Consider the following 14392-nt stretch of genomic DNA (forward strand, 5'->3'; position numbering starts at 1 on the left):
AGAACCTGAGACAGGTATGAAGAGGTTATATAACTTGCTCTACGGGACAGAGATACCTGAGGAGCCAGGATCTGAACCCAGGTGGTCTGGTTCTAGAACCACAGTCTTAACTGCCTCACCATTCTACTGGCTCACCTTCATGCTGAGGACCAAAAGTACCACTGTGCTTATGAATGCACACATATATTGGTTTTGGGAATGCTAGAATGAATCAGAAATTGTCCAACAACAAACAGGCCAATAGATAGGCCGAAGATAGAAGTTGGCCTCTAAGATGACACTGAGATTGGAAATGAGGGCCAAGGGGACCAGACGAGGTGGAGTAAAGACACAAGAAGAATGGGTTGGAGGCTGGGTGCAGTGGCTCACGCCTGTAATTCCAGCACTTTGGGAGGCCGAGGTGGGTGGATCACCTGAGGTCAGGAGTTCGAGACCAGCCTAAGCCTATATGGTGAAACCCTGTCTCTATTAAAAACACAAAGTTAGGCTGGTGTGGTGGCGCATGCCTGTAATCCCAGCTACTCTGGAGGCTGAGGCAGGAGAATTGCTTGAACCCGGGAGGTGGAGGTTGCAGTGAGCTGAGATCGCAGCACTGCACTCCAGCCTGGGAAGCAAAGTGAGACTCCATTTCACACACACACACACACACACACACACAAAGAATGGGTTGGAAAGAAACTGAGGAAAATGAACAAAGCGAGGGAGAAGAGAAGGTGGACGACTGGGGAGGGCCCCAAGGGAGTGGAGAGCGACAGCAGCGTGTGGGCTCAGGTAGTCAGGGCTTTCTGTAGGAAGACACCTGCACATCTGCTAGGAGCCACCAGAAGACCAGCACCTGGAGCTTTGATCTCCTAGGTGTGGGTAGCGGGGCAGGGGAGGTGCATGCCAGGTCAGCTGAGGGTTGGGGTGAGGAAGGGAGTGTGCTGCAGTGACACCACCAGCTCCTTGAGGCAGGAAAGGTGACTTTAGTCTCTCCAGAGCCTATCCATGGCATGGGGGAGATAGCACACATGTGCTAAACGCATCAGTGAATGAATGGATGCAGCTTGGTCAGCATGTGGAGCAAGATTTGGTGACCACGCTGTATATCAGGAATGGCTACATGTCTGTTTATGCTTGAGGCTCCTCACTCTGTAAGTGAAGTCGTTTGGAGACCCCAAATGCCTGCAGCTGCGTGAGAGTATGACGTTCTCAGGACTCGGAGGGAAGTGGGCTTCAGCCACAGGCATGCGGAAGACCACTGTGGTCATACTTCTTCCCTCCCATAGGTGGCAGCAGTGGACAAGCCCAGCTGCTTCCCCGGCCTGGCTTAGCTTGTTCTACATTCTACCCTCACACTGCCTGGGGTCTTGCCTTTCACACCTGCCTGCTCAAAGGCAGCCCCTCCTCCTCCTGCTATTCTAGGATCCAGCTGCTGGACCCACGTCCCTGAGTAGCTGCAGGCTTGGGCAGCTCCAGGATGACACTGAGACCCTGGGAGGCTGGGCTCGGGCTGTGTGTGGCTAAAAGGAAGGGCACCTTCTCTTTTCTTCCTCCAGTTGTGATCGCAGCTTCTCCTCCTGCTGGTCTGGCATCAGAGGCACCGCCATGTTTTCCGAGATTCCTGTAGAAGGAACATGCCGATGGGATGATGAGAAAGAAAGGTAAAAGGAAAAGTGTGATATCTGGGCAGATGACAGACTTCAAGGGCACCCCAGGAAGAAGGGGGCCCCTGTGAGTTCCTTCTGGGGCCTCTTGGTGGCAACCTCTGCTCAGCTGAAAGCCCTGAGAGGAGCGGCTTCCAGGGTTATTGTCCCTCTGCTGTCCCTCCCACTGCCAACATCTGTCACTGGAAGGGAATTCTCCCTCTACTAATCCTTTCACTCTTGAGCTCATTCATTTCCTGTTGAGTCTCCAGGGAAGATGCAAAATAGCATTTCCCCATCCTGTGATAAAGAGCCCTTCAGGACTGGGCACGGTGGCTCATGCCTGTAATTCTAGCACTTTGGGAGGCCTAGGCAGGCAGGTCGCCTGAGGTTAGGAGTTCGAGACCGGCCTGGCCAACATGGTCAAACCCCATCTCTACTCAAAATTCAAAAATTAGCTGGGCGTGGTGGCAGGTGCCTATAATCCCAGCTACTCTGGAGGCTGAGGCAGGAGAATCGCTTGAACCCAGGAGGTGGAGGTTGCAGTGAGCCAAGATCGCACCATTACACTCCGGCTTGGGTAACAAGAGAGAAACTCCATAAGAAAAAAAAAAAAGCCCTTCACAAACAAGGAAACCTCTCTAAACCATCTGACATCTTCCTCTGCACAAGTGGAATGCTGAATTTCCAGCCTCAGAATCGTGTCTCCTGTTTTTCACTCCCTCTGCAGCAGTGGTTCTCAAGCCTGATGAACTCAGGCCATGTTAATTCACAACCAGGGTTGAGCCCAAGCCTTGGTGATGGGACCATGACGGGGCCGGGGGGGGCTGAGGACGTCAGCAGGTATCAGCTGCTGCGCGTGCCTGCGTCCCGCTGATGCCAACCTCTGTCTTCCCCCACGTGACCGCCACTGGTTGCCTGCTCTGGCTAGTGTGCTCATCTGAAGCTGGCTCTCTCCTAGCCCAGAGTATGGGGACTTTTTATTCTCCTAGGAGTCTCTTCATGGTTGCCCTGCTTTTCTGAGCTCCATAGACAACATCTTAGAAATCACACAGCCCTGCTTTTTACTCCATGTAGGGAGACTCAGCTATGGTCCACATGCTTCCAGACATGCTCAGACTGAATCCTTATAGTATTTATGTGCAATAAGTATTATTACTCCCATTTTACAGATAAGGACATTGAGGTTCAAAGAGGGTAAACTGCCCAAGCTAGGTGGCTAACTTCAGGAACCTTGGATTCAAAAATCCCTTCTATAACATTTCTGACAGAGGGTCATCTGCTTTCTGCTCAAATACTTCCAGGGATGAGGAGCTCACTACTTGGCAGGATAGCACATTTCACGGTGGACAGCTCTGTTTCCTCCTACTTTTGAGCCAAGACATTTCCCACTAACTTCTTTTCACCTCTACTTTGGCTCTTTGGAACAGCATAGCATATTTTTCTTCTTAATCCGATGGTCCCTTAAATATCTGAACAACAATATCAAAATACCACATGTGTCTGGAACTTTTTTTTTTTTTTAAGATGGATTCTTGCACTGTCACCAGGCTAGAGTACAGGGCGCGATCTCCACTCACTGCAACCTCTGCCTCCCAGGTTCAAGCGATTCTCCAGCCTCGGCTTCCTAAGTAGCTGGGACGACAGGTGTGCACCACCACACCCAGCTAATTTTTGTATTTTTAGTAGAAATGGGGTTTTACCATGTTGGCCAGGATGGTCTTGATCTCTTGACCTCATGATCCACCTGCCTCGGCCTCCTAAAGTGCTGTGATTACAGGCGTGAGCCACTGCGCCCAACTCCCCTTTTTTTCTTAGACTGACTCCTGCTCAATCTCTCCCCTGAAGTTTCAGCGACCTGGTTACTTTCCCATTTATCTTAAGTATGAAGCCTAGGTCTGGACATAATACTTCCATAGGTCTGAAAGGTACAGAGTAGAGTAGGGCTCCTCTTACATTTAAAAAATTTAAGCTCTATATTTTTGTAGCAGATGAATTACTAACAATGACCATTTATTGGGGACTTTCTGTGTGCTAAGTTCTGCCAAATTCTACTAGGCACTGGTCGAGGTCCTCTATGTACCCTATTGCTAATTCTCAAAACAACCCTTCAAGGATGGCATTGCCATCTTGTTTCAACTAGATTCTTAGTCTCAGAGAGGGCTGTGGATAACCCAAGGTTACACAGCTGCTAAATAGCAGAGCTGGGACGTGAACCCATTTGTTTTTTTCTGATTCCAAGGAGCTAAATGTTTCTACCAGACAGCCTCCCCAACGCTGTTTGTGATTTTTAGCAGCTCTGTCATGGTTGGCCCCTGTTAAGCTTGTGGTCAGTTTTAAAACTTGCATGTTTTTTTAATAAGTGATTTTGTCAAAAAGCATTCTGTTTCAGTGTGATTGTCCTTTTGATCCTGAAGGTACCACTTCACATTTATTGGCAGCCTAGCCTGCTGGAGGTCCTTATTCTGTCACGCCATTATTCTTCCCCTTTGACTCCCTTACCCATTTGTTACCGGTGTCTTTTATGTCATTAGCTTATTGATAACTATGCTAACTGGATCATGGTTCTGTCTGTCATCTTCCAGGTGCCAGTGACTCCATTTTCCCTGTGTCAATTGCCAACTTTAAATTGACAGGGAGAGCAAGTGTCTTATTTCATTATCTAAACACAGGAAAGGCAGATACCATCGACATCCCACCTGAAGTCCACACTGTCATCTGTGTTCATGCAATTTACTGGCTCAGATGAGGCAGCCCGCCTGTCCACATCACCCTCAGCCCCCAAGTCTCAGGCACAGGAAGCCCTCAAGGGCAGAGATTGGGGTCCTCCTGCTCTGAGTGTCTTCCCCCAGTGCTGTGTTCAGACTCCATGTATAGGGTGCACTCAGTGCCTCGCATGTTTGCTGGTCTTGTCTTCTTTGAAAGTCGTCAGACAGGATAAACTGAAGGAAGTATCTTAACATGAAACTGACAACGGCAGGACTTTCAATGGACAAATTATTTCCTTTTTAAAAAGTTTCAGAAATGGGCCCAGGTATCTTCCAGCCTGCTAAAAAAGTAACACTGTGAATCTCCTTCCTCCTTTTAACACTTTTGTCCCCTGAGGGACAAAAGGGCACCCCTGAGAAATTCAATGAAGCCCCCCTCTGCTGTGACTGGCTAGACGTCCTGCTGCAAGCCCAGCATGTGAGAGGCTGCTGGAGGCAGGTGGAGGAAGAGCTGCTGGACTCACACAGGGCCATCTCACCCGGCCAGAAGAGGTGGTCTCCAGGGCTTCGTGAACAGACAGCAGAAGGTAGGAGGGCCGGCCGGGCCGGCCTGCTCTTCCGTATAAAGGCTGCGGTCACCCCGTGTGAACGCAGAGCCCCTCTGTAGGAGGCAGGCTCTTGCCTTGCCCCATGGCTGGTTGTCTTTTCCTTGGGTATCTTGCAGGTTCCCCCGCAGGTCACAGAGTCTCAGGTGCCCTGGAAGTGTGTGGGGTGTTCAGGAGCCTTAGGCAAGGAGCACATTCTGAATGCCCCTGACACAAACATGGAATGATAACATCAGCGCCATCGGAGGAGTCACTGGAGCCCAGTCCCCGCGCAACACCGCTTTCATTCTCACCACCCCAGCTGGCAGACATGATCACCTCTGCTTCAGTCCGGAAGACCAAGGCTTAGGGTGACTAGGTGGCTTGTGCGATGCCACAAAGCTACCAAATAGCGCCAGGCTTTGGATCCAAGTCTAGTCACTCATCTGCTTATTTAACAAATGTTTATCGAGCGTTGACTATGTGTCTGCCCCTGTTCTAGGGGGATTTCAGTGGGGAAGACAGACACTAAAACAATAAATAATTGAGTCTGCAGCATCATGATGGGGATCGGAAGGTGCTATGAAGAAAGACAAAGCGGGGTAAAAAGACAGGATGACAGGGTGGAGGGCTGCCATGCTAGGTAGGGGGGTGAGGGTCTCTAAGCGGGGGGACATTTGAACAGTGGCCTGAATAGGAGGGAGGGAACAGGCATGCAGAAATTGGGGCGCAGAGTGTACAACAGTAAGTGCAAAGGGCCTGAGGTGTGAGCCTGCTTGCTGCATCTGACAACAATGGGAAGGCCAGGGCACCTGAGCGGTTGGTAAGGGAAATCGTGGTGGGACCTGAAGTCGGTGAGGAAACTGAGACCAGAACCTGGCAGATCTTGTGAGCCACAGTAAGGACACTGGCTTTGAGAGAGGTGGGAGGCTGGAGTATTTTGAGGAGAGGAATAGGCTCGATCTATTCCTTTGAAAGCTTTTGAGTGTTTTTGTTTTTTGTGTTCTTTTGCTGATCAAGACAAAGCTACTCCAAACTGAACAACAGTAAATGTGGAGGTGGCGCCAGGAAGCTGGGAGTCTGTTGAAAGGGTCTGGGAAAGAAAGCTGGGGCAAAGGACCTTGAGAAGCCAGAATGAGGGCACAGCACACCCCACGACACAAACTACCCACGTTGTCATGACAACCAAATGGGCCTGCTGCCCGAAGTGATGTTTGCTTGGTGCAATGCATTGCAGCCTCACCAGGAGACAGCCTCTGGCTGCTTCTGATGTGTTCTGAGGCTTGGCTCATCAGTAACCTCTGAAGAGAAGTAGGGGCTGGGAACTCAAAGGGAACCAAACAAAAGCGACTGAGCAAGAACAGAAGAAGAGGGAGTAGCTACAAAGGGCATTTGAGTTTTGTAGGTCTCCATCCCCACGGGGACTCTGGCCAGGGACAGAACCTCCCACCACCTGACAGGAGGCACAGGGAGCCCTCCTTTCAAGGACAGGATTCTGGCTGGGACAGCAGCACAGGAGGTCACAGTCCCGAGTGGCCTGTGAGGTCACACTGTTCATCTGCGGGGAGGCAGCTGCCTCCAAAGCAGTACAAAAGCAAGAGAAGGGTTTCACTCAGTGGCTGTAGGTCTGAATGGCACACAAGGAAGAAGCCCTGAGCAGTCAAACAGTAACTGAAGCTTCGAGTTGGGAGGACGCACAGTCCCAGGCTGACCTTATCTCTGAAGTCACGGGTGTTTTGGAATTAGCCGTGCAAGGACCAGAGGGGCTCTTGCTGGGAAGGGCCAGCCAAGATGTGGACCCCCTCCTTCCTGACATAATTTCTACTGTAAAGTTCTCTGCAACTCCTTGTCCCACTTCCCCATGCCCTCCTCTCGAATGCTCTCTCTCCCATGCAGTTATCTGATGTTTGAAATGTGCAGAATCGTTTCTTTGGTTCAGTGGTTCTCAACTGGGGGTGCACATCAGAATCACTTAAGGAGCTTGTAAAAGCACACAGACAGCTGGGCCCTACTCCAGACCTACTGAGTTAAAATTTGTCGGTAGGGTCCCCTGGTGATTCCAAGGCTCACCCCTTGTTAAGAAACACTGCTTATGGCTTCAAGCCCAGTTTTAATGCAAGTACTCTGTGCAGAAGTTACTGAGAATACAGGCCCTGCAGACGTTTAGATAGGATGGTGTGTGGGAGCTAGCATGTCCCCTACATGCCTGCCTGCTTTCTAGACCTTTGGGAGCCTCTGTGATAAAAGTAAAAAGGGCTTCACGGGTTTGCAACCAGGAAAACACACTCTCTATAAGGTTGAAACTCCCTGCATCTGGCCCTTGTAGGTGCTTGATAAAATCTGAATAACGATAACCATCGCACAGCTGCTACATGGGTTAGGAACGTCATATGTATTGTCTTGTATAATCTACAACTCCCACTCTAGGTGGGGAAACTGAGCTCTGATAGAGGAAGTAATCTGCCCAGGAATTACTGGCGCTGCTAGTAAGCAGAGCTAGGGGCAGAACTGGCTCTGTCTGATTTCAAAGCTGGTGCCCTTTCCTCTGTAAGTGATTCCAATAATGAAGGAAGCCACAGGGCAGATTATTGAAGTCTATATTGACTCATCGTTGGTATTTGAAGGTGTTGCTCTTTTCCATGAATGTCTTTCAGATCTGGGTTGGGGCTGAGAGAAAGTCTTAGTGTTTTCCCCTGGTGCTGGCCTGTGATGTCTGACCTTTAATAACCGAAATCCATGACCTGTGCCCCAATCCCACATGGCATTTGCAGCTTGCCTGCTGGGTGTGAAGAGCTAGCTACCTGCGCTCCAGGGTCAGCCCACAGAATACCCACAGCCGGCCTGTTCCATGCCCTTGGCTGGACTAGGAATCTTAAAGAGGATGATGTTGAAATTTCCGACCATTCACCAAAGCCAAAAGGGGCCCTCTGGGCTTCTGTAGAGCAAAGGCTGTGGGGCCCACATGGCTATTGCCTAGCCAGTGCCCTGCGTGGGAAGAGGCGGTGAGTTATGTGGCTCTACCACGGCAGACAAGACATCAGAGCCAGGAGGCACTCCAGCTGGTCATCTTGGCCATCCAACTATCCAATTAATGATTCATTTGCTGAATACCCACTCTGGGCCTCCTTGGGGCTCAGCTGTCTCACAACCGTAGATCGCTTCAGCCTCACCTTGTTTGAGAAGTCAAAGTGTCTATTCTTATGGAGATTGATGGTGTTCATAGCTCAATTACCACAATGGTCAGCAGCTCAGAGGCAGATTCTGGCTTCCCAATCGGACCACTGCCTGTTTAATGGCTCAAATTTATTATCAGCTGGAGCCGTCACATGCCGACGGGTGCTCAGTGCTGCCATCCATCCTGGTGTTGATTTTGTAATACCTTAGCGGCCCTAGGCATGCCCAGATTTGAGGGTGTGCTGAATGACCCTGCGATACATGGCTGTGCCCGATAATTTCTTGGGCACACTCACCCACACCGCCACAGGCCCTGCGCTCACTGCCACTGCCTTCCCTTCAGGAAGAGCACGGCACTCTGTGAGAAGATAAATGGCTGTACTTTAGTACAATCAGGAACGTGCCAGATGCCTGCTTGTAGCAAAACCCAGGCCCTGACAGTCCCCTCATAGAAGGCCGTCCACCATCTCTTCCTGCGTGAATAATCTTCCCTGCTATGAGTGTGGGCCTCTGCCCAAAGTTGCCCCCTGGGATGGCGGCCTCTCTCCTTCAGATCTGCTCCTTCTCACCACCATGTTCTCTGTGGAGGAGGCAGACCATAAAGTCAGAGGGTCAGCGTGCACTAGGGTCAGTCGGCAATATAAAGGAGACCCTAGGGCCATACGCCATACACAGGGAAGACATTCCTAGTCTTATTACTGCTTGAACTTGGCATGGATCCCATTTGTGGTCACCTCTGTTCAAATGGGAGCTCTCTCTCATCTCTCTCCACCACTCCTTCTGCTGGAACCCCAGATACATCTTTTTGTTACTGGTCTGCATTTCTCTTATCACCACCACTAAGAGCCTGGCACGGTGATTTCTGGGTCTGACCCACAAGGTCCCCCTTTTGCCCTGGCACACAGCACCTCTCCCAGCCTACCCCTCCAGGGGCAGCCTTCCAGTCCTCTGTGACTTTCTCACTCCTCCACTGGAAGTGTGCTTGAAGTTCTGAACTCAGGTTTCTCTCAAAGCTTTGAGTACCTTGGCAGTTCTCCCTCCTGTCGCTTTAGCCTCATGGACTTGTGACCATATGGCTCAGTGCAGTGGCTTCTCAGAGACCTTAGCAGGAAACTTGCCATGCCTACAATCCAGCTGCATCTTTATCTCACTGGACCAGCCAGGGGCAGTGTTCTCAGGACACATATGATCTTTAGGGGAGAGCAGTTTTTTTTGCACCTATAAGAGCCAGCACAGGCCTTCTTCCTATGAAACCCTCTAATGAAGGTGGTTAGTAGGGTTCCATCAAGTCTCTTGACTGGCTAATTAGAGAAATTTCAGGAGTTTTAAAAATTGAGTTGCGGATCCTTCATAAAGCTGTCTCCCTCTACTTTTGGAAAACATACCTGCTACTAGCCAATTTGTAAATTAATCCTTTCATTTGGCAATAATTTATCATATATTGGAGTCAAAAGTGAGTTCTGAGACAGACCACACAGTAGAACTGGCACATTTTCAAAGTGAAATGGCGAGAGCTGGCTAGACAATCCAAACACTCACACCAGCATTTGAAAAGGGCCAAAATAAATGTTTGACGAGAATTCCTTGAAAAAGAGCAAGCAGTTTGCCTAAGCCTACCTCCTCTCCCTCCTTGGGGGTGGTGTGTGTGGAGAGGCATCTTCCTCCCTCAGGGACAGTGAGGGAGCCTGAGAGACCACGCAGAAAGTTTGCTGAGAATTCTCAGGGATCTGTGTGGGTGTTGGGGGTAGCGGGCAAGAAGGCCAGAGAGCACTACTGTCTGATTTTTCTTCAGGAGCTCTAGAGGGTGGGGAATGGGCTGATGATCTGCTAGCGGTAAGAGCAGGGTTACTACTGTGTTTCTGTTGACTCAACATGGGCTATAAGCACAGAAGAGAGGCAGGTTAGGGGCACTTTGGATCAGTGGCATGCTGTTAAGTGTTTAACAACCAGCTCTCTGGAAGAAAAAAGCCCTGATTTTCAGTGTTTGCCAATTTTGGGGGTGCAAATACTCCTGTTCAGTCGACCAACATGTTGTTCCTGAATCTGGAGTTGGGGAAAAACACACACAATCAGCCCTTGTGAGCCAGTGGGAGCTGGCTCCAGCCCGCCTCTGAGCTCCTCCACCGCAACACTTGACACTTACATTCTTTCTCACGGGGCCACCAGAGGGGCAATGGGAACGCAGGAGAAGGAAACTTGGAGGCGGGCAACCTGGGGGTGGTATGCTGGGCCTATTCCTAGCCCATTGGCTTCTCCACCCTCGTTTACCTTCCTTACACCCTCTGTCTGGGCTCCCCAAGTGGGGAACAGCAGGAAGCAGCTGGAGGGTGGGAGGAGAGAGTGGCCAAGCTGTTTCTTCACGGGAGACATCTCTGCGGGGTCACAAGCTGGGCACATGACTTGACTCAAGGTCACAGTATCAGATGGCGAGGGCCTTTCTGCACAGCCCTGATGGTTTTTAAATTCCAGTGACTTCTCCCTGTCTTGTCCAGGCCTAGGGACAGCAATGCTTCCTGCTTTGCCGCAGCGACTATCTCTGGGGTGCTCTCCCTTGCCGTTTCCCTACACTCTGCTTATGCCTCTGTAGGTAGGTCTTTATCCAATTATCTTCACAGCGTCTCATCTGAGTGCTGACATCTGCTTCCTGTTAGGACTCTGACCCATATAGGTTCAAATTGGGTAAGGAACTGTCCAGTAAGGCACATTCCCTTAAGTTAAGGGACCTGCTGGTGAAGGACCTCCAGAGACCCATGAAAGCACCCCAAATTAGGAAGAGTCTGCTTTGAATATCTACCAGGCCCAGAGAGTCCAAGGCCACATTACAGCAGAACCATTCAAGTGAGATTTTACCAACAGTCCTTCCTCCCTTTCTTCTTTCCTCTAATCCCTTCTTGAGGAAATTGAGCCTTAGCAGGCTGAGGAAGGGATGGAGTTAGAAAGACAGAAGCTGATGACTATTTCCCTCTCCTCCTGCAGTTGGCCTGAGTTGGGGTAAGGGAGAGAAGTCTTATCTCTTGGTGAAATTGGAATTATTAAGATTGCAATTACAATATAAAATGACCACTCTTTTTGGTTTGTAATTAATAATGAATGACCAATTCAGTTATGGGGTTGATCAATTTCCATCCAGGGGCAGAGGAAGAACTTTCTCTCCTATGAAGATGGAAAGAGACGGTGAGAGAACAACAAATAACTAACCTTCAGGGCACTTCCCTGTATCACTCATGTCAGGCACACCACCGACAGCTATTAAGTCCCTACCAAAAATCAGGATGCGCCTGGAGAAGAAAATAAGTGGTAAATTTTCTGTTTTCACCTTTAAGTAAAACGATCCTGACATAAATGGTAGTGAGGAGAATCAAGATTAATCAGAATTGAATTGGGATTCACTTTTTACTACGGTTTCTATCACAAGGATTCCACTAAAAAAGTAATTTTTATTTGATCTATGAAGCCTTGGAATCTAATCCTTCATAGAGTTCTGGGAATTATTATAAACCCTTGCAAACACAAAAAGTTCAGAGAATGATATAAATAACACCCATGTACTGACTATATTTTGAAATATCTAAATAGTTTTCTGCAGTTTCATTTTTTAATTTTAAATAGAACATTACAGAATTGGTAAAAGCATCCTCCACAATTCACTACCCTTTCTCCTGGGCAGGCTCCTGGCTCTTTACAACAGCTCCCTCATGATTTCTCAAATAGATATCAGGATTTTCAAAATACCACTTAAAGCTTTCTATTGGTTATTTAGCACCCATCATTTGTATTTCAGCACAGCCAACCTTGGTTTCCTGTTGGTTGGTCTTTCCCAAACTAATCATCACCTTCTCTGGGGAGATGGGAAAGACTTACCCAACTCCATTACACATGCAACAGAACTGTTCCTAGGAAACACCGAGGCCTTTCTGGGTCCAAGATTTGCCAAGCACAGATGGCGATTTTCATCATGTGTAAAGGAAAAAGAGGACAGATGGAGGGGCCAGCCATAATACATCCTAGTCTAGCAGATGAGATGCAGAGGCTAGAATTTTGTCTTCTATATGTTTGGTCAAATGCCTAATTTGCTCAAAGTAGCACCTATGATTTCTGCACATTTGCATGATGAAAAAAAATGGCTCTGACAACTGGTAACAAGATCATCTGGGATCAGTGCTTGAAGGAATAGACAGCCCCTTCTTGGATGTGATTGTGTTTTTTTTTTGCAAGAAAGAGTGATCAGTGGTGTCTGTGAGTAAATACGGCTAGAGCAGGGTAGTAACTATGTCTTTTGGAGACCTTCAACGGTGCTGATGGCCCACAGCCATGGTCAGCTCTGTGGCAAGGAGTCTGAAATTGTCTCTGTTTGTTGATGACTTGAATTTATATATAGAAAACCCTAAAGACTCAACCAAAAAACTTTTGGTTGATAAGTGAGTTCAGTAAAGTTGCAGGATACCAAATCAGCATATAAAAGCCAGTAGCATTTCTATATACTAACAACAAACTATCCAAAAGAGAAATTAAAAAAAAATCCATTAATGATAGCAACAACAAAAAACCCCAAAGAACAAACAAACAAACAAACAAAAATTGGGTGTAAATGTAACTAAGGAGGTATAATTGAAAACTACAAAACACTGATGAAAGAAATGGAACAAAACCCACAGATAAATGGAAAGATATACTGTATTCATGGATTTGAAGAATTAATATTGTTAAAATATTCATAGTACCCAAAGCAACACACAGATTCAATGCAATCCTTATGAAAACTCCAATGTTATTTTTTACGGAAATAGAAAAAAAATCCTAACATTCATCTGGAACCACAATAGACCTTCAATAGTCAAAGTAATCTTGAGCAAAAGTAACAGAGCTGGAGGCATTACACTCTTTGTTTTTAAAATATACTACCAAGCTATAGTAATCAAAACAGCAGGGCACTGTGATAAACAGACACATTGACCAATGCAACAGGAGAGAAAGCCCAGAAATAAACCTACATATTTATGGCCAGTTGATTTTTGACCAAGGTGCTAAGATCATACAATGGGGAAACAACAGTCTCTTCAATAAAAGGTGTTGGTAAAACTGGATATCCACATGCTCAAGAATAAAATTGGATCCCTATCTCAAACCATATAGAAAAATTACCTCAAAATAGATGAAAGACTTAAATATAAGATCTGAAACTGTAAAACTACCAGAAAAAAACATAAGGGGAAAAGTTCAACAACACTGGTCTAGGCAATGATTTTTTGGCTATGACCCTGAAAGCATAGACCACAAAACAAACATGGACAAATTGGATTATATCAGACTAAAAAGCTTTTGCATAGCAAAGGAAACAATCAACAGACTAAAGAGATAACTCGGGGTGGAAAAAAATATTTGCAAACCATACATCTGATAAAGGGTTTACATTCAAAATATACAATGGACTCAAACAACTCAACAGCAAGAAAACAAATAACCCAATTAAAAAAATGGGCAAAGGACCTGAATGGATATTTCTCTAATGAAGACAAACAAATGGCCAACAGGTTCATGAGACAATGCTCAACATCCCTAATCATTAGGGAAATGCAAATTAAAATCACAATAAGATATCACCTCACACCTGTTAAAATGGCTATAAGAAAGATGAAAGATAAGTGCTGGTGAGGATATGGAGAAAAGGGAACCCTTGTACACCATTGGTGGAAATGTAAATTAGTACAGCTGTCATAGAAAACAGTATGGAGATTGTTCAAAATACTAAAATAGAACCACCATGTGATCCAGCAGCCTTGGTTCTGGGTATATATCTGAAGGAACTGAAATCAGTATGTTGAAGAGATATCTGCATTTCCAGGTTCACTGTAGCATTGTTCACAATAGCCAAGACATTGAATCAATTCATCAATGGATGAATGGATAAACAAAATGTGATATATATACACAATGGAATACTATTAACCCTTAAATGAGAAGGAAATTCTGTCATTTCCAACAACGTGAATGAAACTGGAGGACATTATGCTAAGTTAAATAAGCCAGGCACAGAAAGACAAATACTGCATGATCTCACTTATGGGAGAATCTGAAATAGTTGAACTCATAGAAATAGAGCCTAGAATGGTGGTTACCAGGGGTGGGAGGTCAGGAGAGGGAGATGTTGGTTAAAGGGTACAAAGTTTCAATTAGACAGGAGGAATGTTTTTGAGATCTATTGCACAGCAGGGTGACCACAATGAGTAATAATGGACGTTTCAAAATTGCTGGGAGTAAATTTCAAATGTCTCACCACAAAAAAAGTCTGGGTAAGTGTGGC

General features: G+C 47.1%; 1 protein-coding gene across 2 annotated transcripts in view; it reads right to left on the minus strand.

The window, feature by feature from the left end:
• Positions 1-14392, minus strand: part of KIF6 (kinesin family member 6) — a 382690-nt gene that overhangs the window by 25797 nt on the left and 342501 nt on the right. For both annotated transcript variants that reach the window (XM_033217053.1, XM_033217051.1), the window contains one exon: positions 1519-1603. In XM_033217053.1, the coding sequence (XP_033072944.1) occupies positions 1519-1603 (85 nt within the window). The remainder of the gene's footprint in view (positions 1-1518; positions 1604-14392) is intronic.

The sequence above is a fragment of the Trachypithecus francoisi genome, unplaced genomic scaffold (assembly GCF_009764315.1).
Source record: "Trachypithecus francoisi isolate TF-2019V2 unplaced genomic scaffold, Tfra_2.0 Lachesis_group10, whole genome shotgun sequence".
In the NCBI taxonomy this organism is placed as follows: domain Eukaryota; kingdom Metazoa; phylum Chordata; class Mammalia; order Primates; family Cercopithecidae; genus Trachypithecus; species Trachypithecus francoisi.